General features: G+C 40.2%; 1 protein-coding gene and 1 non-coding gene across 2 annotated transcripts in view; both read right to left on the reverse strand.

Moving 5' to 3' along the window:
• The window catches only part of DLG2 (discs large MAGUK scaffold protein 2), an 812,204-nt gene that overhangs the window by 362,583 nt on the left and 425,865 nt on the right, over positions 1-23,756 (reverse strand). The window contains exon 11 of the mRNA XM_060157866.1: positions 5,779-5,935. Coding sequence (XP_060013849.1) covers positions 5,779-5,935 — 157 coding nt within the window. The remainder of the gene's footprint in view (positions 1-5,778; positions 5,936-23,756) is intronic.
• On the reverse strand, positions 3,913-3,984 carry TRNAW-CCA (transfer RNA tryptophan (anticodon CCA)). The gene has a single exon. It is a non-coding gene; the product is annotated as a tRNA-Trp (tRNA).

Raw genomic sequence — 23,756 nt, forward strand, 5'->3', positions numbered from 1 at the left:
AAAGAATGCCTGAGGAGGCTACTGTACTAGTTAACGTGATTGCATGCTGAATGCCCTAAATTCTTCTCCACAAATACCTCAAGGAGATGGTTCAATGATTGGATAAGACTTTCTATAATAAATCCCTGAGAGAGAGAATACATAAAGGAGAAACTGGAGAGAAAAGATCACTCACAATACGTGTATGGAATGTGGCCTCAGGTGACGATTTTTTTCAGCATCTTAACTACTTTAGTTCTGTAGCTCTGGTGGGGAGGGGGAAGTGCAGGATAAATCCTTGCAATGGCGCCTGGGAATCCTCCGTCTTCAGGTTGCCATGCAAAGTGTTTAGGCAATATATGAACACTAGATGGCGCCCATAATCTTAAAACATAGTAAAAGGCTAGTTGCCTTTTCTGTATAGGCGAGTGTGACTATCTTGTCGGAAAACAGTCAATTATGGGAACTATAAACATATCTACTCAAGCATTTCCCACTACTGGGGTCCTATGAGGTGCTCCTTATGTAATGGTTTCGTGGTCAAATACGTTTGGGAAAAACCATATACTTTATCTGCCTCTAAGGAGATTCCCAGTGTACACTGGTAAACAGATGTTTTTGAAAAGCTCTTCAGGGAAGAAACCTGCTCACTAGGGAACCCTTTCTCTCAGTAGCAACCTAATGCAATCCTGCTGTTCCAATATCCTGTGAACTCACTTTGGGAAATGCTCATCTAGTCCAAGCCCTGCCCCAAAGAAGGAATGGCTCAAACTATCTAAAAGAGGCTTTCCTTAGACATGGTTATCTGACACACTTTAAAAAACATCACACACATTCTTAAGGCAGAGTAGTTAGTAGTAGTAGTATTGATTGAGTACTTAGAGTGTGACATGCTCTGTTCTAAGTGCTTTCTTCTCTTCCCTCAGTTTGCCATCTCTATCTCTACCTATGTTAGATGCATTGATATACAGTTGGCGTGGATTTGCGGTTGGTTGAATGCACGGATGCAAAACCTGTTGATACGGAGGGCCGACTGTATACATTGTGCTATGCCATTTTATATAAGGGACTTGAGCAGAGTGGATTTTGTTATCAGTGGGGTGTCCTGGAACCAATCCCTCGTGGATACCGAAGGACAAGTGGATCTGCTTTTAGGCAGTAAGCATTTTGAGATTAGTCTATTTATCTCATTCATCTTTGAGATTTCAATTCCTAGTACAGAACCTGGCACATAGTAAGCCATTAATAAAATATCTAAAAAGGTTCTATAATCTATTTGGGAGAAAAATTCTGGGAAATAGGGATGAACATTATATCCCTAATTAGAAAGGTAACTGTCTATTATACAATTTCCTTCTTTATGGAGACCAATTGAGAGCAGCGATCTACCCTCCAGCTCTCTTTCCTGGGGATTCTATTTCTCTTCTCTAAACTTACTATGTTATTGTTAGCATAGCATAACTTATTTGCAAATTAATCTTACATGACTTAGAAATCTATGTATTGAACTTATTTATTTATTTAAATTAATTTACTTATTTATGGTTATGTTGGGTCTTCGTTGCTGTGCACGGGCTTTCGTTTTTTTTTTTAGTTGCTGCGAGAGGGGGCTACTCTGCGTTGTGGTGCGTGGGCTTCTCATTGTGGTGGCTTCTCTTGTTGCGGAGCACGGGCTCTAGGTGCATGGGCTTCAGTAGTTGCAGCACGTGGGCTCAGCAGTTGCGGCGTGCGGCCCCTACAGTGTATGAGCATCAGTAGTTGTGGCGCACGGGCTTAGTTGCTCTGTGGCATGTGGGATCTTCCTGGACCAGGGCTCGAACCCGTGTCCCCTGCATTGGCAGGCAGATTCCTAACCACTGTGCCACCAGGGAAGCCCTATGTATTGAATTTTTTTTTTAAAGGTATTTTAAAATTTATTTTGGTTGCATTGGGTCTTCGTTGCTGCACATGGGCGTTCTCTAGTTGTGGCGAGTGAGGGCTACTCTTTGTTGCGGTGTACGGGCTTCTTATTGTGGTGGCTTCTCTTGCTGTGGAGCACGGGCTCTAGGCATGTGGGCTTCAGTAGTTTTGGCACGTGGGCTCAGTTGTTGTGGCTTGCGGGCTCTAAAGCGCAGGCTCAGTAGTTGTGGTGCATGGGCTTAGTTGCTCCGCGGCATGTGGGATCTTCCCAGACCAGGACTTGAACCCGTGTCCCCTGCATTGGCAGGCAGATTCTTAACCACTGTGCTGCCAGGGAAGTCCCTGTATTCAATTTTTGTTTAGAGTTTTCTTGTGTTTTCCAGGAAGTTATAACTTGTCCTTACATGTCCAGTGCAGGCTGTAGGTGCAAAATATTATCCTCCATATTCCATTGTTAATAATTCTATTCTGTCATTTTTCTTTCCATATTGTAATAATGTTTGAGCTTCTCAAGCCTGTTTATTATTTCCCTGCAGTGTTAAACCAATGAAATTCCAATACTGAGCCTTTAAGCTAGACACTTTCTAGCCTCAGTTTTTATAAATTTTTACAAGCTAAAGAGGAGAAATGTTCCCTTTTTCTTTTGAGTTGCAAAAAGCAGATGATATTTTCATTGTTGAACAGTTTTTGCAAATGTTTTACATAAAAGACGGATATGATATTTGAACTTCAGAGATTTTTATGTTCTATGAATTGTAATCTCTAAGAAGACTGTAATTCTGATTGTTTGCCTTGCTTACTCTGTGGTCCTGGCAATAATATTTAAATGGATACATCTACTTCTAAAAGCAGAAATACTTGGGAGTTTTCTTTGTTGAGCCATAAGAAGGTTATCGGCTCATCTCTTTTTCTACCACACACAGAGAGGTTAAAACAAATAAAACCCATGACTTAGTGGATTTCTCATTTAAACAGAGTTAACAAGTCTAATATCCTCTCTGTGCCTCAGTTTATGCATCCTTCAAATGAGCATAATAAGGCACAGGGTTGTTATAAGATTAAATTAGCTATAATTGTGTCTGACTCAAAGCACCATGTAAATATTAGCTTGTTACAGTTCTGTGTGTTCCAGAGTGTGGTGTGCGCACAGAGCAATGTGTACAAAGACGGTGCTGAATGAGACCGTTGTCAAGGTTTGGAAGAGAGATTGTGCTGTGAGGAGAAAGAACACTTATTTTGGGTCAAGAGACCTGCTTTTTTTTTTTTGGTGGTACGCGGGCCTCTCACTGTTGTGGCCTCTCCCGTTGTGGAGCACAGGCTCCGAACGCGCAGGCTCAGCGGCCATGGCTCACGGGCCCAGCCGCTCTGCGGCATGTGGGATCTTCCCAGACCGGGGCACGAACCTGTGTCCCCTGCATCGGCAGGTGGACTCTCAACCACTGCGCCACCAGGGAAGCCCCAAGAGACCTGCTTTTGAGCCCAAAGTCATAGTCAGTAGATGTGGAGCTTTGGACAAATCATTTAGCCATTCTGAATCCCCTTCCACTGATAGGAAAAGTGGGAGTAATAATAACATATCCTGACACTTAAGATTTCTTTGAAGATTCCCAGAATCAATGCATGTGAAAGTGCTTTGTGTCTGGGAAAGTGCTATGACAATGTGAATGCTGATTGTGATGAAATGACAGAGTGGTCCCCCAGTCTACATTTTTTTTTTTGGCTGCACGGTGCGGTGTGCGGGATCTTCGTTCCTGGACCAGGTATCGAATCTGCACCCCCTGCTGTGGAAGTGTGGAGTCTTAACCGCTGGACGGCCAGGGATGTCCCCAGTCTACAGATTTTGAGCCAGGAGGAGGAAGTATGTTCTAGAAAGTATTTTAGAGTCAGTTTCCCAGGTTATAGTGACTTTCTTTTTTTTTAAAGTTTTTTTTTTCTTTTGATGTGGACCATTTTTAAAGTTTTTTATTGAATTTGTTACAATATTGCTTCTGCTTTATGTTTTGGTTTTTGGCCTCGAGGCATGTGGGATCTTAGCTTCCTGAGCAGGGATTGAACCTGCACCCCCTGCGTTGGAAGCCGAAGTCTTAACCACTGGACCACCAGGAAGTCCCTATAGTGACTTTTTAAGGCATCACTATTTTTAATTCAGTACTTTTTCATCAGTAAACATTTTTGAGAGACTGCTATGTGTCAGGCACTGTGCTAAATGTTGAGGATACAAAATCATTAAAACGATACAGAATTTGCTTTCAGGGAGTTTTTTGTAACTTTGTAGGGGAACACAGGTGTGTAAATAAATATGGGTGATGAGGTTTAATAGCTTATTAAACCTTTTAAGTTATATCTTTTTTTTTTTGCGGTATGCGGGCCTCTCACTGTTGTGACCTCTCCCATTGTGGAGCACAGGCTCTGGACGCGCAGGCTCAGCGGCCATGGCTCACGGGCCCAGCCGCTCCGCAGCATGTGGGATCTTCCCGGACCGGGGCACAAACCCGTGTCCCCTGCATCGGCAGGCGGACTCTCAACCACTGCGCCACCAGGGAAGCCCTAAAGTTATATCTTATATATATGATTTAAGTATAGAAGAAGTAGGTGGGGCGAAGTAGTTGAAGACATGACATTGGGTGACAGAACAAAGGCCTGGCATGGGACCTTACCCTATTTATCCTATACTCAGTCTTTCCAGACATCTGCTAGTTGATGAGTGAGAAGGAACCTGCATGTGTGGGAGAACCACAGAAACACATAAGGCAGGGCCATGCATGCAGACCACTGGACACTTTGCTTAGGTCCACTGACTACATTATACAGGTAAATCATGTGTGCATGGGTAGGAGTTGGAGTGATGGTTAACAAACATAAGGTCACTTGGAAAATTCTAGCTACAAACCATAGCTATAAAGCAAAAGCAAATTTTTCTAAGTATACAATGAAAACCACAAACTAAATGCTTCATTGAGTTGTGAACGATAACCTCAGCCATAGAACTGGGCTCCTTATGTAATTCTCTATTATTATTTGCATGATTGCCAAAATTGCAGTATGGGCATGAACACTCACAATGGATTTAACTACTTATCACAGAGTTTATCCCAGGGAGGTAGCTTGATGTAGTAGAAAGAAGCACTCAGTAGATATTCAAATAGAAGAAAGGACTTGGAGAAGAAAGGAGGAGGGAAAGCAAGATGGAAGGAAGGATGGATGGCAGGAAGGAAGGAGGGAGGGATGAGGGGAGGTAGGTGGGGGGCATTAAAACTGAATATTTAAATCCCAGCTCTGACTCTTTAGTTAGGTTAACTCTGACAAGTTATTTAACCTCTCTGAACCTTATTCTTTTCATCTGGACATGGGGCAGTACGTTTCAGGGTGATTGTGGGAATTAAAAATTACTTTTATAAAATGCCTGGTAAATAAGTGCTTATTAACTCATTTCTAGTAGTTTTTGTATTTAGGTAAATGGTCATGCTGCGACCACTTATCAGTGTCACCAAATTGTATATAGCACTATTTTATACATTATTCTTACATAGTTATGTGCAACAAACTATATACATCCTAAAGATACGGTTTTTAGAGTATAGTGATGGATTTTGAAAGAAATTTGGCATTTTGAAAAATAAGTAATATACCTAAAGAATGCATGCTTCTCAGTGTTCTATTGGATGCAAATATGTCTCAGAAAATCTAAATGAAAACACTAACACCTTTACCTGTATCTGAGGGAAGTAACATGCTTCAAACACCTGAACACCATTTAAATTACAACATGCACCTGAAGCCATAATGCTCTCCTCCACTTTTCCTTTGTAATTAAGGTGCTTTTGGAGTTATAACTGGGAGTGACTTTCTCTCAAATGGTGTCAGACATGGAGGGAATAAAGATTAAGAAGAAATACTCACAGATAGGATCTGGTCTCCTCTCTGGAGCTCCCCACTGAGGTCTGCTGGTCCACCAGCCAGAATGAAGGATACAAAAATACCTTCTCCATCTTCTCCACCCACGATGTTGAAGCCCAGGCCAGTGGAGCCTTTGTGCAGGACCACCTTGCGCGGCTCCCTGTAGAAACAAGTGGAGAGCACAGTTCATAGGGTGGCCCACTCAAGATTTACATTGCTTTTACTTTCACCAGGATATATGACACCAGCAATTCATTACCTGTGAAAATGGCTTCCCCAATTATGATAAATTTGCATATCAAAAAGATGCTAATATCAGGGCAGATGTCTGAACTCCTTACTGTAACAAATGCCAAAATACCATGCAAATTTATTCCTTAATTCCAAAACATTTACTTAAACTAGACTTACAAGTTTCCTTTGTTTAAAACATCTGTTCTTGTAATGAGCACTAGAGTAGTATTCAGTAGGATGGATGTATCCAAAAAGAGGGAGAGAATTTGGGGGACAAGAGACTAGACTGAATAGGTCAGACCATGAAAGATCTTACATGCCAGCCTGTGGGTTTTGTTGTCTGTTTGATTGTTAATTAAAATTTACTCTGTAGGCAGTGGGGACTCACTGGAAGATTTTGAGGCACGAAGAATATTTAAATCCATTTTAGGAAGATTAACAAATGACCATAATAGGACTGATGGAGTTGGAAGCGCAGATATGATGGGAGACAGGAAAACCAGTGAGGATGTTGTCCAAGTAATCCACGTTTGAGGAAGTGACAGCCTGCCCAAAAGTGATGGCAGTGATAATGAAAAGAAAGGGTAACATGAGAGAGGTAATATGAAGGGAGGAACAGAGGGTCCAGAGATTGATTCAGGTATTGGAGGAGGAAGGAAGAACATCTAAGTAATTGGCAAAAGAGGGGTAGGTGGGTCATGAGGATGAGTATGATTTTGAAATGCTCAGTTCCAGGTACTAGTGGGACATCCTTGTGGAGATGTGCAGAAGCAGTTAGAGACAAAGGATAGGAATTTAGGTTCTCAGGACTGCAAATTCAGATTTGACGGTCATCAATAAAAGGCTGAGAGATGAAATCTTAAGGCAACAGTTCATTGAGTTTGTGTAGAAGCTGGAGAAATATGGAATGTAGAATTGTAAAGGATCTTAGAAGTCATCTAGTTGAATTTTCTCTAGCTGTAGTTTCAAAAAATGTATTCTGCCAGCCTTAGGTTTGACCAAGGTGCTTTTTGTATCACCTACCCTCCTCTCCCAGATATCTCAGTTCCAATCATTAAAGCTTCCTCTTCTATTTTCCTGCTCTTAATGATGTAAGAATGGCAAAGAGCCATCCAATATATTTTTATACTAATGATTACACAGATTTTGTTATTTGCTATCACATTTCCTTGCACAAAGAGATGCATTGTATCTATATTTAACCTTATTATGAGGAAGGATTTACAATGCACATCAGAGCTTGGACTATAAGTAATATGTAATAATGCTATGTATTAAGAGTTAATTCATTTTCTTCTGCAAATACTTTGTAAGCACCTACTATGTCAGGAACTGTTCCAGCTACTCGGAAAGTTTGTAAGCAAAACAAAAATCCCTACTATTATAAGCATACATTCTGATGGGGGTAGACCACTAAAAAGAAATAGATGCAATAAATAAGTTTGTTATATAGCGTGTTAGAAAGCAATAAATATTTTAAGAAAAAGAAAAAGCAGAGCAGTGTAAAAAGGATTGGTGCTTTCAGGGATGGGCCTGGGCAGGATTTATTGAGAAGGCGACAGTTGAGGAAAGACTGAAGGGGTGAGAAAACTAGTCATATGATATCTGACGGAAACATTCCAGCCAGAAAGAATAGAGGCCCTAAGGTGGGAGGGTGCCTGGTGTCGTCAAGGAAGAGCTAAGAGGCCAGTGTGGCTGAATGAGTGAACAAGGGAATGAGAATGGTAAAAGATGAACTCAGTGTACTCGTTTTCTATTAATGAGTAGCAAATTGCCACAAACTTAGTAGTTTAAACTACAACACCCACTATTATGTCACAGTTCTGTAGGTCAGAAGTCTGGGTGGGCTTGTCTAGGTTGTCTGCCTAGGATTTCTTAAGGTTGATATCAAGGTGTCAGCCAGGCCAAACTTTATTGGGAAGCTCTGGGGAAAAATCCAGGTCCATATTTAGTTAGGTTGTTGGCAGAATTCAGTTTCTTGTGTTTGTAGGACTGTATTACATATATTTTATCATAAGGAATTGGCTCATGCAGTCATGAATGCTGAGAAGTTCCAGGATCTATAGCTGGCAAACTGGAGACGCAGGAGGGCCAATGGTATAACTTCTAGCTAAAGTTTGAGTCCAAAGTTAGCAGAAGACCAATGACCCAGCTCAAAGAAAGAAAGAAAGAGCAGATTCTCTCTTACCCAACCTTTGGTTTTATTCAGGCCTTGGATGGGTTGGATGGGGCTACCCATACGAGAGAGGACAATCAGCTTTACTCAGTACACTAATTCAAATGTTAGTCTCATCCAGAAAGTTCCTCACAGACATACCTAGAATAATGTTTAACTAAATATCTGGGCACCCTGTGGCCCAGTCAAGTTGACATATAAAATTAACCATTAGTCTTAACAAAGACTGAGGTCCCTGTTTTCTTGCTGGCTGCCAGTTGGAAGTCTCTCTCATCTTCTAGAGGCCACGCATTTTCCTTCCCATGTGGCCCTCTCTATCTTCAAGCCAGAAATGGTACATTTAATCCTTTTCATATCTGGAATCTCTCTGTCTTGTTCTTCTGCAATTAGCTGGATTTAACTCTCTGCTTTTCAAAGGGTCATGTGATTAGGTTAGGCCCACCCAGATAATTCTTTACCTTAAGATCAACTGATTAGTAATATTAATTACATTTGCAAAATCCCTTTTCCATGTAAGGTAACTTAACTGTAGGAGTAACACCAGGAGGTGGAGATCATGGGGCCATTTCATAATTTTGCCTACAACAGGCAGAGAGGCAACAGGGGATAAATCCTGAAGGGCCTTGTAGACCATTTTAAAACTTTAACTTTTACTCTGAGAGAAATGGGGATCCACTGAGAAGAATTACTTGATCTGATTTACCTTTTTTTTTTGATTTACATTTTTAAATGATTACTTTGGTATAAAATAGATTTGAGGGGCAAAGTTTAAAGAAGTGAGACCAGTTAGGTGGCTATTGCTATATTTAGGCAAAATATAATAGTCCCTTGGACCAGGGTGGTATTAGAGGAAGTGGAGAACAGTGGATACATTTCCATCTGTTTTCTTTTTCTGTTCAGACTGAGTAATTCCCATTTTTCTATCTTCAGATTCACTGATTCTTTCTTCTGTCATATTTATTCTGCTATTGAGCCCATTCAGTGAGTTTTAAAATTTTGTTTATTTTAAAGCTTTAACATTCTATTTGGTTTTTCTTTATATCTTTTATCCCTTTGCTGAGGCTTTCTTTTTTTAAAAAAATTTATTTCAAGTGTGTTTGCAATTGCTCACTGAAGCATGCTGGCTACTTTAAAATCCTTGACAGATAATTCCAACATCTGTGTTATCGCAGTGTTTGTATCTGTTGATTGTCTTTTCTCATCCAAGTTGAGATTTTCCTAGTTTTTGGTATGAGAAGCAATTTTTTTTATTGTATACTGGACATTTTGGGTGTTATGTTGTGAGGCACTGGATCCTATCTAATTTTAGTCTTTTCTGCATAGTGGATTGGTTTAGGTGCAGCATGTAGATCCAAGTGAGATGGATATTCAGCTCCCTATTTGGCCCTGGTGACACCAGGGAGGAGAGAAAGTGGGGTACCAGCTAACATTTGCCTTATTCTACCTGCCTGTCACTTGGTGGGGGTAGAGGCTCAGGTCCCATTGGACCCACTGACACCAGTGGTGGAGAGAAAGTAGCATGTTGACTAGCACCACCTTGAACCACTTTGTTTTGCCTCTTTGCCTCTGGGTGGGGCTAGAAGTTCAGCCCCCCACTGAGTCCCACTGACACTACCCTGGTAGGTAAAGTGGTTTGCCACTGAGTGCTGCTTCCTTCTCCCTCCTTCTATCTGTTGCCACTGCCAGGGGGTGGAAGTCCAGCTTCCAGCTGGTCCCTGCCAATACCAGGAGTAGGGGAATAGAATGCTAACCTCATTCCAGCTTGTTGCTGCTGGGTAAAGATGTAACTTCAGCTTTCCACTGAAAGTGGAGTCTCAACCAGCTACACCTCATACCATCTTTTTCTGCCTTTTTGCTGCAGAGTGGGGAGGGAAGTTCAGCTCTTGTTTGGACCACTGACACCAGCCCAGTGGAGGAAATGAAGGGCCATCTCATAATTGCTTCTCCTAACTGTCTCTGGTGGGGTCAGAAATCGAGCTATCTGCATGGTCTACTGGTACCACGATGGTGAGTGGACAGTTTTTTCTTTGGTATTTGGCTAGAAGTAGGGCCAGTATTACTAAAATGTTCCCAGTTCTATTCGTCTACCCTTTACCCAGTCCTTTGGTTACAGGGAGCAGGCTTTTCTTGAGGCTCCTTTATCTGTGCCTGTTGGTGGTTTCAGGGTATAGGCTTCTCTACTGCCCCATCCAGGATATATGGGAAGCAGAAAGGAAATCCAGATAACTCACATCAGCGTCATTCCTCTCCAAGCCAGTCTGACTTCTTTCCAACTTGTTAGAGTGTTGCTATGTTTATCATGTCTAAAGTTGGTTTTGCTTTTATAACAAGAGGGAGGATTAGAGAGGAATGGGGATACTCTATTTTGGCTGATACTGGAAGTCCAGGTTCTAGATACATTTGTGAAGGTAGGGGCCAAGAGGATTTTTGACAAAAAAAGTTATTATAAAAATATCCTTCTTCCCCCAATATAAAACACACACTCTTAGTGGGACCAATGACATTCAAGCTACAGATAATAAACAGAGGGAAGGAAGGGGGCTATTATGACTCTTTATCTATACGTTAAATATTGTGCTTGATGCTTTGTGTGCATCATTCCATCTATTCCTCAAAACAGTCTAATGAAGGATGTATACTGATGTCTGCAACTACTTTGAAACCGATCCTAAAGGGAAGGTGGATTGATGACTGGATAGATTGAATAGACCAAGTATAGTAAAATGTTAAAAGCAGAATCTAGATGGCAAGTATATGGATGTCCATTATAACATTCTTTAAATTTCTTTATATGTGAAAAATTTTATAACAAAATATTGGGAAAAGTAAACAACCTGATGAAGAAATTATTTTGACAACTTTTTAGATTAGTGAAATAAGACTGCCTGCCCAAGTTTCTACTGAGTTTAGTAAGTAGCAAAGGCAGAATTAAGACACATTTTCTGTTTCAAAATCTCAGAGTCCAAAGTACGATATATTCCAGAGATTGTCAATTGATAAGTTGGAGGCTTAATTTGACCCACAGTGTTTACAAATGTTTGAATTAGTTGCTCATATTTAAAATTAGGAAAATTTGCATAAAATGTGGATTTATGGCTTTACATGAAAAAAACCCAGACATTCTGTGAATACTGGCTCTTAATCTCATTGCATAGCAACAGTTGTCTAGAACATGGCCCTCTTTAGATGGGGCATTCATTCTCTAGCTTGCCTTGCATTCTCTAGTCTCACCTTTCCCTCACGTTTCTCAGACAAAAATCTATAAGTTGCATCATGTTTGCACTTCTTGCAAAGTTAAGAGGAAAGTATTGTACTCAAGGTTCTATCAAAAATGAGAAAATGAAAACTTTACGGAGGGAGCCTGATATTTTAATAGAAAAATGGGAGAGAACAAAATTTCTTTGGAAGTAAGGATTATCCTTACATGTTTAATATGCAGAATGCTCTCTGCAGAAAGAATACAGCTTTAAAGATTATTATGAAACATCAGACCCCATTACATATCTATGTAACCCATGCAGGGGCATTTTGTTAGTGACCCTTTGCATAAAGCACATCATTCTTAAGTGATGGTAGTTTTTATTTATTTTCCTTGGACAAGTCTTTTAAACCAAATTACTTGGAAACTTCTCAACTCTTGAGATTTAAATGTCTTTTTAAAAATAGAATTTTATATCAAAGTAAATTAGGATGTTTAATAAAAGGGAGAAATGCAAAGAAATAAATCTGTAAGATGGTATGCAAATAAAATGTCCGAAGCACACTCCAAATGATGTACTTTTTCTAATTTAAACTTCTTATACTAATAACCCATTACATTATATGGAAGATTTTAAAGAGTTTTCATGTAAAGATGAAACAAACAAATGAAGATAACAAAACAGAAACAGACTCACAGATATAGAGAGCAAACTAGTGGTTACCAGTGGGGAGAGGGAAGCGGGGGGTGGGGGTGGTGGAAAATAGGAATATGGGATTAAGAGATACAAACTACTATGTATAAAATAAACAAGCTACGAGGATATATTGTACAGCACAGGGAATACAGCCAATATTTTATAAAAACTTAAATGGAGAGTATAATCTATAAAAACATTGGATAACTATGTTGTATACCTGAAACTAATATAATACTGTAAATCAACTATACTTCAATAAAAAAATAAAAAAAACTGTTTTAGTGTATATTTTTCTTGTCAGAGGATCAAAACCCTGTGGAAAATTAGAAGTTCTACTTCTTTTATTTTAATTTTTATTTTATATTGGAGTATAGTTGATTTACATTGTTTTGTTAGTTATAGGTGTACAGCTAAAGGATTCAGTTATACATATAATCCATTCTTTTTCAGATTCTTTTCCCATATAGATTATTACAGAATATTGAGTAGAGTTCCCTGTGCTATACAGTAGGTCCTTGCTGATTATCTGTTTTATGTATAGTAGCGTGAGAAGTTCTGTTTTTCTGATGCTTAGGTAAGTCAACTTGTTTAAGGTAGTTGTTAAGCTAGCTTATTGTTCACACAGCTAGTAAACATCAGAGCTAGTCTTCTTTTTCAAGACAAATTTTTTTCTTCCATTGTAATTGTGGTATAATTGGCATACAATACTGTATAAGTTTAAGGTGTGCACCACAATGATTTGACTCGCATACCTCATGAAGTGATTATCACAATAAGTTTAGTAAACATCCATCATCTTATATAGATACCAAATTAAAGAAATAAAAAATATTTTTTCCTTGCAATAAGAACTCTTAGGATTCAGTCTCTTAACAACTTTCATATATAACATACAGCAGTGTTAATTATCATGTTGAACATTAGATCCCTAGTACTTATTTATCTTATAACTGGAAGTTTGTACCTTTTGACTGTTTTCATCCAGTTCCCCCTCCTTCCCACCCTTCACCTCTGATAACCACAAATCTGATCTCTTTTTCTATGACTGAGACTTTTTTTTTAAACATCTTTATTGGAGTATAATTGCTTTACAATGGTGTGTTAGTCTGTGCTTCATAACAAAGTGAATCAGCTATACGTATACATACATCCCCATATCTCCTCCCTCTTGCGTCTCCCTCCCACCCTCCCTATCCCACCCCTCTAGGTGGTCACAAAGCACCGAGCTGATCTCCCTGTGCTATGCGGCTGCTTCCCACTAGCTATCTGTTTTACGTTTGGTAGTGTATATATATCAATGCCACTCTCTCACTTCATCCCTGCTTCCCCTTCCCTTTCCCCGTGTCCTCAAGTCCATTCTCTACGTCTGAGTCTTTATTCCTGTCCTGCCCTAAGGTTCTTCAGAATCTTTTTTTTTCTTTTTTTAGATTCCATATGTATGTGTTAGCATACGGTATTTGTTTTTCTCTTTCTGACTTACTTCACGCTGTATGACAGACTCTAGGTCCATCCACCTCACTACAAATAACTCAATTTCGTTTCTTTTTATGGCTGAGTAATATTCCATTGTATATATGTACCACCTCTTCTTTATCCATTCATCTGTTGATGGACACTTAGGTTGCTTTCATGTCCTGGCTATTGTAAATACAGCTGCAATGAACATTGTGGTACATGACTCTTTTTGAATTATGGTTTTCTCAGGGTATATGCCCAGTAGTGGGACTGCTGGGTCGTATTGTAGTTCTCTTTTCCTGAGACAGTTTTTTAAGCGCAGTTTAGGTTCAAACGAAATTAGGAGGAAGGTACAGAGATTTCCCATAAGCATCCTGCCGCCACACATTCATAGCCTTCCTCACTCTCAATATCCCCCACCAGAGGGCTACGTTTGTTACAGTTGATGAACCTACACTGACACATCCTTATCACTCAAAGTCCATGGTTTACATTAGGCTTCACTCTTGGTGGTGTCTGTTCTGTGGCTTTGCACAAATGTATAATGACATGTATCCATCATTATAGTATCATACAAAGTAGTTTCACTGACCTTAAAATCCCCTGTGTTCCACCCAGTCATCCCACTCTCCACACAACCTCTGGCAATATTGATCTCTGTACTGTCTCCATAGTTTTGCCTTTTCTAGAATGTCACATGGTTGGAATCCTACAGTATGTAGCCTTTTCAGATTGGCTTCTTTCACTTGGTAATAGGCATTTAAGATTCCTCCATGTCTTTTCACGGCTTGATAGCTCATTTCTTTTGAGTGCTGAATAATAGTCCATGGTCAGGCTATACCACAGTTTATTGATTCACTCACCTACTGAAGGGCATCTTGGTTTCTTCCAAGTTTTGGCAATTATAAATACAGCTGCTATAAACATCCATGTGCAAGTTTTTGCGTGGACATACATTTTCAGTTCATTTGGGTAAATACTAGAAGCATGATGGCTGGATCATACAGTAAGAGTATGTTTAATTTTGTGAGAAACTGCTAAACTGTCTTCCAAAGTGGCTGCACTATTTTGCATTCTCGGCAGCAATGAATGAGAATTCTTCACCAGCATTTGGTGTTGATGGTGTTGTAGATTTTTGCTAAATAATGGGTATGTATTGGTATCTCATTGTTTTGATAGAGCCAGTCAGTTTACTACAAGTTAAGTGTTTTGTCCATTAAATGGAGAGAGAACGTACACAATGGAAATTTAAAACACTAAACTAAAATATACTTTGTATAAGCCAGAGGAGGACCTGAATTTTAAAAAGGTATCACAGTATATTTACAGAATATAGTTTCCAGAATTATTGACACTCAAAGATTCACTTTAACTGCCCTTGGCTTCTATCATTTGAACCACAAACTTCAGTCCTTCATTATACATTGCCTTGCACTCTGCTCTCTCTGAATGTCATGGTTTCCATGCAACCTCTCCATTCTCTCTAGTTCAGGCTTGGACTTTTAGGATAGTCTCCTAATTTGAAGATTCTTTGATTCTAGTTTCAATGTTCCAAACACATTCTTTCCACTAGAATGACACCTGATTCTCTTAGTTCCCTGCTTAATTGGCTCCAGCCATCCTATGCTCCAGTCATAACAAACTCCTGTGCTTCCTTGAGTTTGACATGTTGCTTCATATCTCCATTTCTTGGCTCAGGCCATCTCAAAACCCAGTTCAAACTCTCTGACCCTCCAGACACAGGCGATCACTTGCTCCGTGGGTCCACACTGTGTCTTGTACACATAACATTGTAGCATTTATTACATTGTGCAGTGATTGTTTGCTCATATATCCTTCTTCCTCAATAGACTGTGAACTCCAGGAGTTCAGGCACCAGCAATTCTCCAGCAGTAGCAGGAACTCAGGAAATAGTTACTGAATGAATGACTCAACTCCCACAGTGATTTAGACCTCACTTTACCTTCTACTTCAAGTTATAATTTTTTTGCAAATATCTTTCTTTTGTGCTAGATTTTAATTGGGATGGAAAAATCTATACATAAATGAGTGAAGCAGGCTGAGCAGGGACTGTAACAGACTGAGGGTATGTTCCCTCTAAGGGTAGCTTCTGCTCAGCTCTGGACAGGTGTTCCAAGCAGGAACACCGACTGGCATGGCCAGATTCTCCAGTTTCTAAAGACAAGAATCTAGATTTTATGTGAATTTCCAGAATTTTAAGCTGCCAGTGATAAAACATAAATAAAAGTACGGTGCAGGTCACACCCACATGTCTCTGTTGCGGATCAGCTACGGGCTGCCAGCGAGACTCTGTACCGTTCGCAGTTTGGTGGCACATTCAGTGTCTGCTCCATGTTTGTCTTCTCCACGATGCTCAGCGTGGCACTTGGCTCATAGTAATTCTCTGTAACTTTAAGCTGATTTAATATTCCACACTCAGTCCCATCTCTGTCCTTCCAAGTTGTCTCATGCTGAAATATCCTATGTATGTGTATCTTATATTTCCCTTTTGTCTTAACTTTTCCTTTTATATTAGACTTGCTCACGGTCTCCCTTCGTCATGATGGCCCATTCCCCCAGATGTGGAGCCACAGCTCTCATTTCTGCATATTTATTGCCTAGGCCAATGACTTCGGGTCTGATGAACATAACGCCTTGTATTTCCATGAGCTTCTCTGTGCATGAGGGCATTGTGGCCTCCAGAGACATTATAATCTATTGAAGGTGTGGTGTCGTGGTTTATATTTCTAGGTATCCCCGGTATACCTAGAAGAATGCTCAATAAACACCTGATGATTGAATAAATGAGCACACACCGCCAATTTATAAAGAAGTGAATACTTTTCATACTAAAGTGATTGGAGCTCTAATTTTCTTGTCATTCATCATCTAGAGTTCGGATGGCCTAGGAACCCATTAGTAGTCATTATTCTACATTATTAAATGTGAACAGTGGAACACAATTCTGACTCTTGTTCCTCATTCGGGATTGAGCTCAAGAATCATGATCTTCTAGGAGCTGTCCCTGACACTCTCTTCAGCCTCCGCATTCAAGGCTGTGATGGGCGCCTCCCCTAGCATTTCCTCCATGTATCTATCATAATGCTTATGACACTGAGTTGGCAGACTGTCTCCCTGTCCAGCTAGAATGATCAGCTTGAGAGCAGGGAACATGTCATTTGATTTTTGTCCCCAATACCTGGTACATACTAGGTGCTGTCTACTAATTTCAGCTTTCATATTAGATTTTACTTTTTTTTTTTTTTATACGGTACGCGGGCCTCTCACTGCTGTGGCCTCTCCCGTTGCGGAGCACAGGCTCAGTGGCCATGGCTCACGGGCCCAGCCGCTCCGCGGCATGTGGGATCTTCCCGGACCAGGACACGAACCCACGTCCCCTGCATCGGCAGGCGGACTCTCAACCACTGCGCCACCAGGGAAGCCCCATATTAGATTTTAAATTGGAATCTATAGTAAAGATGGAACCTGGTTACTCATAATAGCTATATCCATATTAAAAAAAAACTTACCTATCCACTTAAAAGTATTTATTTTATTTATGTATCTAAACTTTCAATAAACAAACATCTGTGGAGTACCGACATTGTGTCAGGTACTGTGAATACAAACATGAAAGAGCCTGGGGTGGGAGGAGCCACATGTAAACAAACAGTTATAAGAGCCCAGGAACGGGACAAGTGCTTGGTCAGAAACATGTGCACAGTAAGCTAAAGTAGCCAAGAGCAAAGAGGGACCAGTCTTCTTCTAAAAAGGTTTTGTCTTTTTATCATCACCTGGATGAGATGTGCTACATTCACTTGTGCAGTTTTATTTTTCTTGTAATGTGATATAAAAAGCCTTTTAATTATAAACACCTTTGGATGCGGAACAGCTGGGGAGATGCCCGCCTGACTTGCTCCCAGCTGTGGCTGAGCAGTAGCGGCATCGTCTTGTGTAGCTCGAGTCTCAGAGGATGCTCTCAGCCAGCTGGGATGTTTTCATGCAGAGGGAAGCAGGGTGCTATGGGCTAATTTCTTCTCCTTAAACCAGATGGCTTAAGAGGGTACAGGATTAAAAAAAAAAAAAAGAGGTGACTCCTTAAACCTGAAGGCTTTCTCATGGCCACTAGTAGGATGTTCCTTGAGCTTTGAACATCTGAGGTGTGTGAAGTCACTCCAGTCAACTCCCAAAATATCCACCATAGTGAGAGGCTGTGTGGTGCGGTGGGAAGTAAGCTGTGAAAATGTTTCCAGTCATCTTTCTAATAAAATACGTATCTGACCATATTACTCCTTTGCTCAAAAGCCTTCCCGGGATCCGTATGCCTTCAGGATAAAGCCTAAACTTCTAAGCATGATATCCAAAGTTCCCCATCATTTGACCTTCAACTCCCTCTCTAATGCTTAACTCCACCATGCTTCCTTGCACCCCGTGCTCAAGCCTTGCACCCCAGTTCCAACTCTCCAGGTGAGAGTTGTTCCTCACCTCAGGTTGTTCCATGTCTTATTGTCTGTGTCCAGACTGTTCTCCAGCACTGGGCTGTTCTCTTTGGCTAGAGAGATGCCTTCTCCTGCATCCTCATCTGTATAATGAACTTCTACTTCCACTTGGCCTTCAAGACTGAGGCCTAGTGCTGTCTCCTCTCTGTTTCCTTATCCCCCCTTGCCTCTAGAAAAACTGACCACTTCTCCTTTTCTGAAACCACATTATTTTTCATTGATCGTACCACTATTGTTACCTTTACTGTCATGAAACTACTTTGCTTTCTTATCTATTCTGTGAATGTGTATAGTCCTAAAGGATAAAGACCATGGTTTATTTGTTTTTGTAATGTTGGGAACTAGTATGGACTGAGCCTGTAAGATAGACACACACACACACACACACACACACACACACACACACACACACACACACAAAATATATTGCATGAACAAAGAAAAAACAAGGGAGGGGTAGGATGAAATGACATTGAATTCCAGTTTCACCTCTCTAGGGATGTGGGAGAACTTGGGCATGCCTTCTGTGGGGCAGGTTCCTTGCTTGAGTAATAACCTGGCAGGAAATAATGTTTGTGTCAAGGAGGAGTGATAAAATTCAGAGTAGGCAATGCACTAGAAACATCTAGAAAGGAGAAAAGTATTAAAGAAAAGTATACATTGAGATCCTATTTCCAGCCATTTGGCAGATTGGATGTCCTAAAAATGCCTCTCATTACAAAGCAGCTAAAAATTCTGAATAGAATGCTTATAAAATAGTTTTAAATGACTGACAAAGCTTGCAAGTAAGAGAAATCCTTAAAGGCCAAAAACAAAGGGGTACAAGTTCAGAGAAGAAGGCAAGTACTGAGACGAGCAGTGGACTGAACAGCTTTTGCAGGTTTCCAGTGTCCAGAGTTGATTGCTGCCTGGAGGGTAGGACTGTGTGGGCCCTGAGGTGGGTGTTAGATCAGAGACCCTTGCATAGAATCAGAACCCTGAAAGGCTATACCCTAAACAAAAGGATGAGGCACAAAATATTAGCTCCTCAACGATGTCAGGGATACATATCTGACCTCACCTTGGCTCAAAGGGCCTGTTTTTTCAAGGCATGTTAATCAAGGCATGTTTGAATGTGGAAGAAGTTGTACTTTAGGAATAGAATTCACAAAACTGAATAAATTGGGAGAAGAGGTGAGGGAGAGTCTTCCTGTGTGCTAGGAGAAGGACTCGGCAATGTAGCCCCAGCGTTATGGGGCAGAGGCACCCTCCAGCTCTGGCTCCAGGTTGCTGATGTAAATGTGCTGGGATGGTGCAGCCAGGTTACCCCCTGGCTGGTGGGGGTAACCCACAAGATGGGCTCATCTGGCCATCTAGCTCATCAGCAGCCGTTAAGGTCATCTGGCTGGCTGATTTCCTTCTCTAAGAGTTCAGGCTCACCAAGCCACATGCTCATTAAAATATGTCTTTCCATAGTGTTTTTCCTAATAGGAGTGAATGTGCTAAACAGCACGTTCTGGTATCTTGAGCAGATCCATTTCTTATTGTACATTCATAACTTGGCATTATGGCGTATAAGCTTGATCACCCCTGGATACACTGACAAAAATTGAGTTTCCGAGCACGTAGACGTTAAGTCTCAGATTTACTATCGTGATAATCCAGTAAGGGACTGTTACCCTCTGAGGTCATGCGTAAAGAGCCAGCTAGTCTCCCCAAGCCCTCTCTTCTTTATTTCTCTATAAATGCAACTGTATTCATGTGAGCAATGTTGTTAAGGAAAAAATAGTGATGAGGATGAAAGAGACTTTTCAGCAGCATGGGAAGAAGTGTATTAGCCTAAGTGTGAAGAGGGGGGCATAGTGAAGGTGACGGCTTGGAGGTCAACCACACAAGGCTTCAAAGCTGCTGGCTGATTAGGACTGATGTCTTATATATAAATGATCTAGCTCCTCAGAAGACTGTAGTGCAGTGTATGCCTCATTCAAGTAATTAGTTAATTTGGTTAACTAGTCAATCAGTTAAGCAGATTACTGGACATCATATAGATACACAAAGATAAAGGGGTTTTGTTGAACTGCTATTATGAGGACATGATATTAAGATAACACACAAGAATTCTGGCATTAAAGAGAAGGATCTATGCTCTAGACTTTCTGCAGCAGAGGGTAGGCTGACTTCAGCAAAATAGTTACCACACGGATATTGAGTATATACTAAATAAATATACTGTGGTTGGTACTGTGTGAGATAAAAAGAATTTTATTGGATGGGGATAGTATGGTATGCTGTGATACTGGAAAAAACTATATGGGCTTGGGGTTAGATAGATGGAGGGTTGAAGGCAGTCCTATCAATTAACAGCTGATCACCTTGGTGGAATTTTTTGTTGTCTTATTTTCTCAGCTGTAAATTTTGAACAGTAATATCTATTTTATGGCAGTTTAAGGATGAATTTAAATATATATTAGGATCACACAGCAAGTGCTCAGTAAATGCTAACTCACTTCTTTTCCCAGGGAGTTACCATTTCTGGAAGCAGATATACATAAAATAATAAATCAACAATGCAAGGCCACATATGTTAAGTATCAACTGAGTATTGTGGATAATGAGAAATCTCCTCATTAAAGAAAAAATGATTAAGTCATGGAGAAGATAGACTCTGCACTAGACCTTGATGGATGGGTAGAAACTAATTAAGTGGAAAGGAAAGTAGATGGTATTTCAGTACATGGCATGAGCCCGGGGCCAGAGGGGAGCATATGCAAGACGTGCTTGGAGAACAGGGAGGACACAGCTTGAATGGAGTGTAGGATCTGTGTCAAGGAAGACTAGAAGACTGAGGCAGATTGTGAAGGAACATGGATGCCAGGCTAAGGAATTCAGATTTTATACAGGATAAGCGAAGGCATTGAATATTTCTTTACTCAGCAGAGACTCTGTGGACGCAGTAACTGCTCTTGGTAAGCCTCAAATGTTTATGTTATGTTACGCTGTGTCTACAACCTCCCAAGATTGCCTGCAAGGAGCTTAACTGAACATTCTAAAGGTCTCTAAAAATAATCTGGCTTGCAAAGTGAGGGACTTTGTTTGAGGCTGTAACATACGGCCTTGGATTTAATTGCCAGCATCTAGTGTGTATTCTTTGTAAAACTCTCTCTTAGCTCTCTTCTCTGGAGAAAAAATCGTGGAATTAGTTACACATCTGAGATCCCTATATAATATTAATATCCTTGATAAAAGGAATCAAACAGACCAATGAAATAATTTTCTTCCCACAGACATAAATCAGCTATAGGTTAGTTTCAATCTAATCTTTTTTTTTAAAAATATTAATGTATTTTTATGAATTTCTATTTATTTATTTATTTTTGGCTGTGTTGGGTCTTCGTTTCTGCGCAAGGGCTCTCTCCAGTTGCGGCAAGCAGCGGCCACTCTTCATCGCGGTGTGCGGGCCTCTCACTATCGTGGCCTCTCTTGTTGCAGAGCACAGGCTCAGTAGTTGTGGCTCACGGGCCTAGTTGCTCCGCGGCATATGGGATCTTCCCAGACCAGGGCTCGAACCTGTGTCCCCTGCATTGGCAGGCAGATTCTCAACCACTGCGCCACCAGGGAAGGCCTCTAATCTTGGTTAGTTTGAAATATTTGGAGTTGCTCCTTATTCATATATCAAATATAATAATGTAATAACCATGTTACTCAATTTGCTTTTGTCTGAATTTCTCAAAAAGACAAACAAGGAAGCAAATTTTGCTCTCACATATGCTCTCACTTTTCATATTCATACCTTCTAATCATCATCTCATCTCCAAAGTAAAAGAAAATAAATTACTCCTCTTGTTTTCCTTTATTTCATAATATTTTTGCAGAAAACTTTCCTGTTAAGTTGTATATACCATCCATGATGACAGGTATTTGCTTCTGCTTCCTGTTGCACTTTGATTTTTAAAGAGCAGTTACTTACAAAAGGAATACTTTTAGCAATTCTGTTCAATAAAAGAAAACCATAACCATTGTACAGAGTTAATTTTTATAGTTGCACCATTTGCCCATAAGCTTTCATGACTGGTGAAATATTGTTTAAAAACATTTTGAAAGCTGGGGTATAAGCAAAAGTAATATTTTATAAACAGATTAGAAAAATCATTCTGCATATTTTCCTTAAAGGCAAAGCACATTTTAGGAAAGATTTTTATTTTTTTTAACATCTTTTTAAAAAAATTTAATGTATTTTTTTATACAACAGGTTCTTGTTATCCATTTTATACACATCAGTGTATACATGTCAATCTCAGTCTCCCAGTTCATCCCACCCCACCCCCCACCCCTGCTTTCCCCCCTTGGTGTCCATACGTTTGTTCTCTACTTCTGTGTCTCAATTTCTGCCCTGCAAACCAGTTCATCTGTACCATTTTTCTGGATTCCACATCTATGTGATAATATACAATATTTGTTTTTCTCTTTCTGACTTACTTCACTCTGTATGACAGTCTCTACAAATGACCCAATTTCATTCCTTTTTATGGCTGAGTAATATTCCATTGTATATATGTACCACATCTTCCTTATCCATTTGTCTGTCAATGGGCATTTAGGTTGCTTCCATGACCTGGCTATTGTAAATAGTGCTGCAATGAACATTGGGGTGCATGTGTCTTTTTGAATTATGGTTTTCTCTGGGTATATGCTCAGTAGTGGGATTGCTGGGGCATATGGTAATTCTATTTTTAGTTTTTTAAGGAACCTCCATACTCTTCTCCATAGTGGCTGTATCAATTTACATTCCCATCAACAGTGCAAGAGGGTTCCCTTTTCTCCACACCCTCTCCAGCATTTGTTGCTTGTAAATTTTCTGATGATGCCCATTCTGACAGGTGTGAGGTGTCTTTTTTTTTTTTCACTGTCTTTTTTTTTTTTTTTTTGCTGTATGCGGGCCTCTCCCGTTGCGGAGCACAGGATCAGCGGCCATGGCTCACGGGCCCAGCCGCTCCGCAGCATGTGGGATCCTCCTGGACTGGGGCACAAACCCATATCCCCTGCATCGGCAGGTGGACTCTCAACCACTGCGCCACCAGGGAAGCCCCTCGCTGTAGTTTTGATTTGCATTTCTCTAATAATTAGTGATTTTGAGCAGCTTTTCATATGCTTCTTGGCTATCTGTATGTCTTCTTTGGAGAAATGTCTATTTAGGTCTTCTGCCCATTTTTGGATTGGGTGTTTATTTTTTTAATATTGAGCTGCATGAGCTGTTTATATATTTTGGAGATTAATCCTTTGTCTGCTGATTCATTTGCAAATATTTTCTCCCATTCTGTGGGTTGTCTTTTCGTCTTGCTTATGGTTTTCTTTGCTGTGCAAAAGCTTTGAAGTTTCATTAGGTCCCATTAGTTGATTTTTGTTTTTATTTCCATTTCTCTGCGAGGTGGGTCATAAAAGATCTTTCTGTGATTTATGTCACAGAGTGTTCTGTCTACATTTTCCTCTAAGAGTTTTATAGTGTCTGGCCTTACATTTAGGTCTTTAATCCATTTTGAGTTTATTTTTGTGTATGGTGTTAGGGAGTGTTCTAATTTCATTCTTTTACATGTAGCTGTCCAGTTTTCCCAGCACCACTTATTGAAGAGGCTGTCTTTTCTCCACCGTATATTCTTGCCTCCTTTATCAAAGATTAGTTGACCATAGGTGTGTGGGTTTACCTCTGGACTTTCTGTCCTCTTCCATTGATCTATATTTCTG

This window comes from Lagenorhynchus albirostris, chromosome 9 (genome assembly GCF_949774975.1).
Source record: "Lagenorhynchus albirostris chromosome 9, mLagAlb1.1, whole genome shotgun sequence".
Classification (NCBI taxonomy): Eukaryota; Metazoa; Chordata; class Mammalia; order Artiodactyla; family Delphinidae; genus Lagenorhynchus; species Lagenorhynchus albirostris.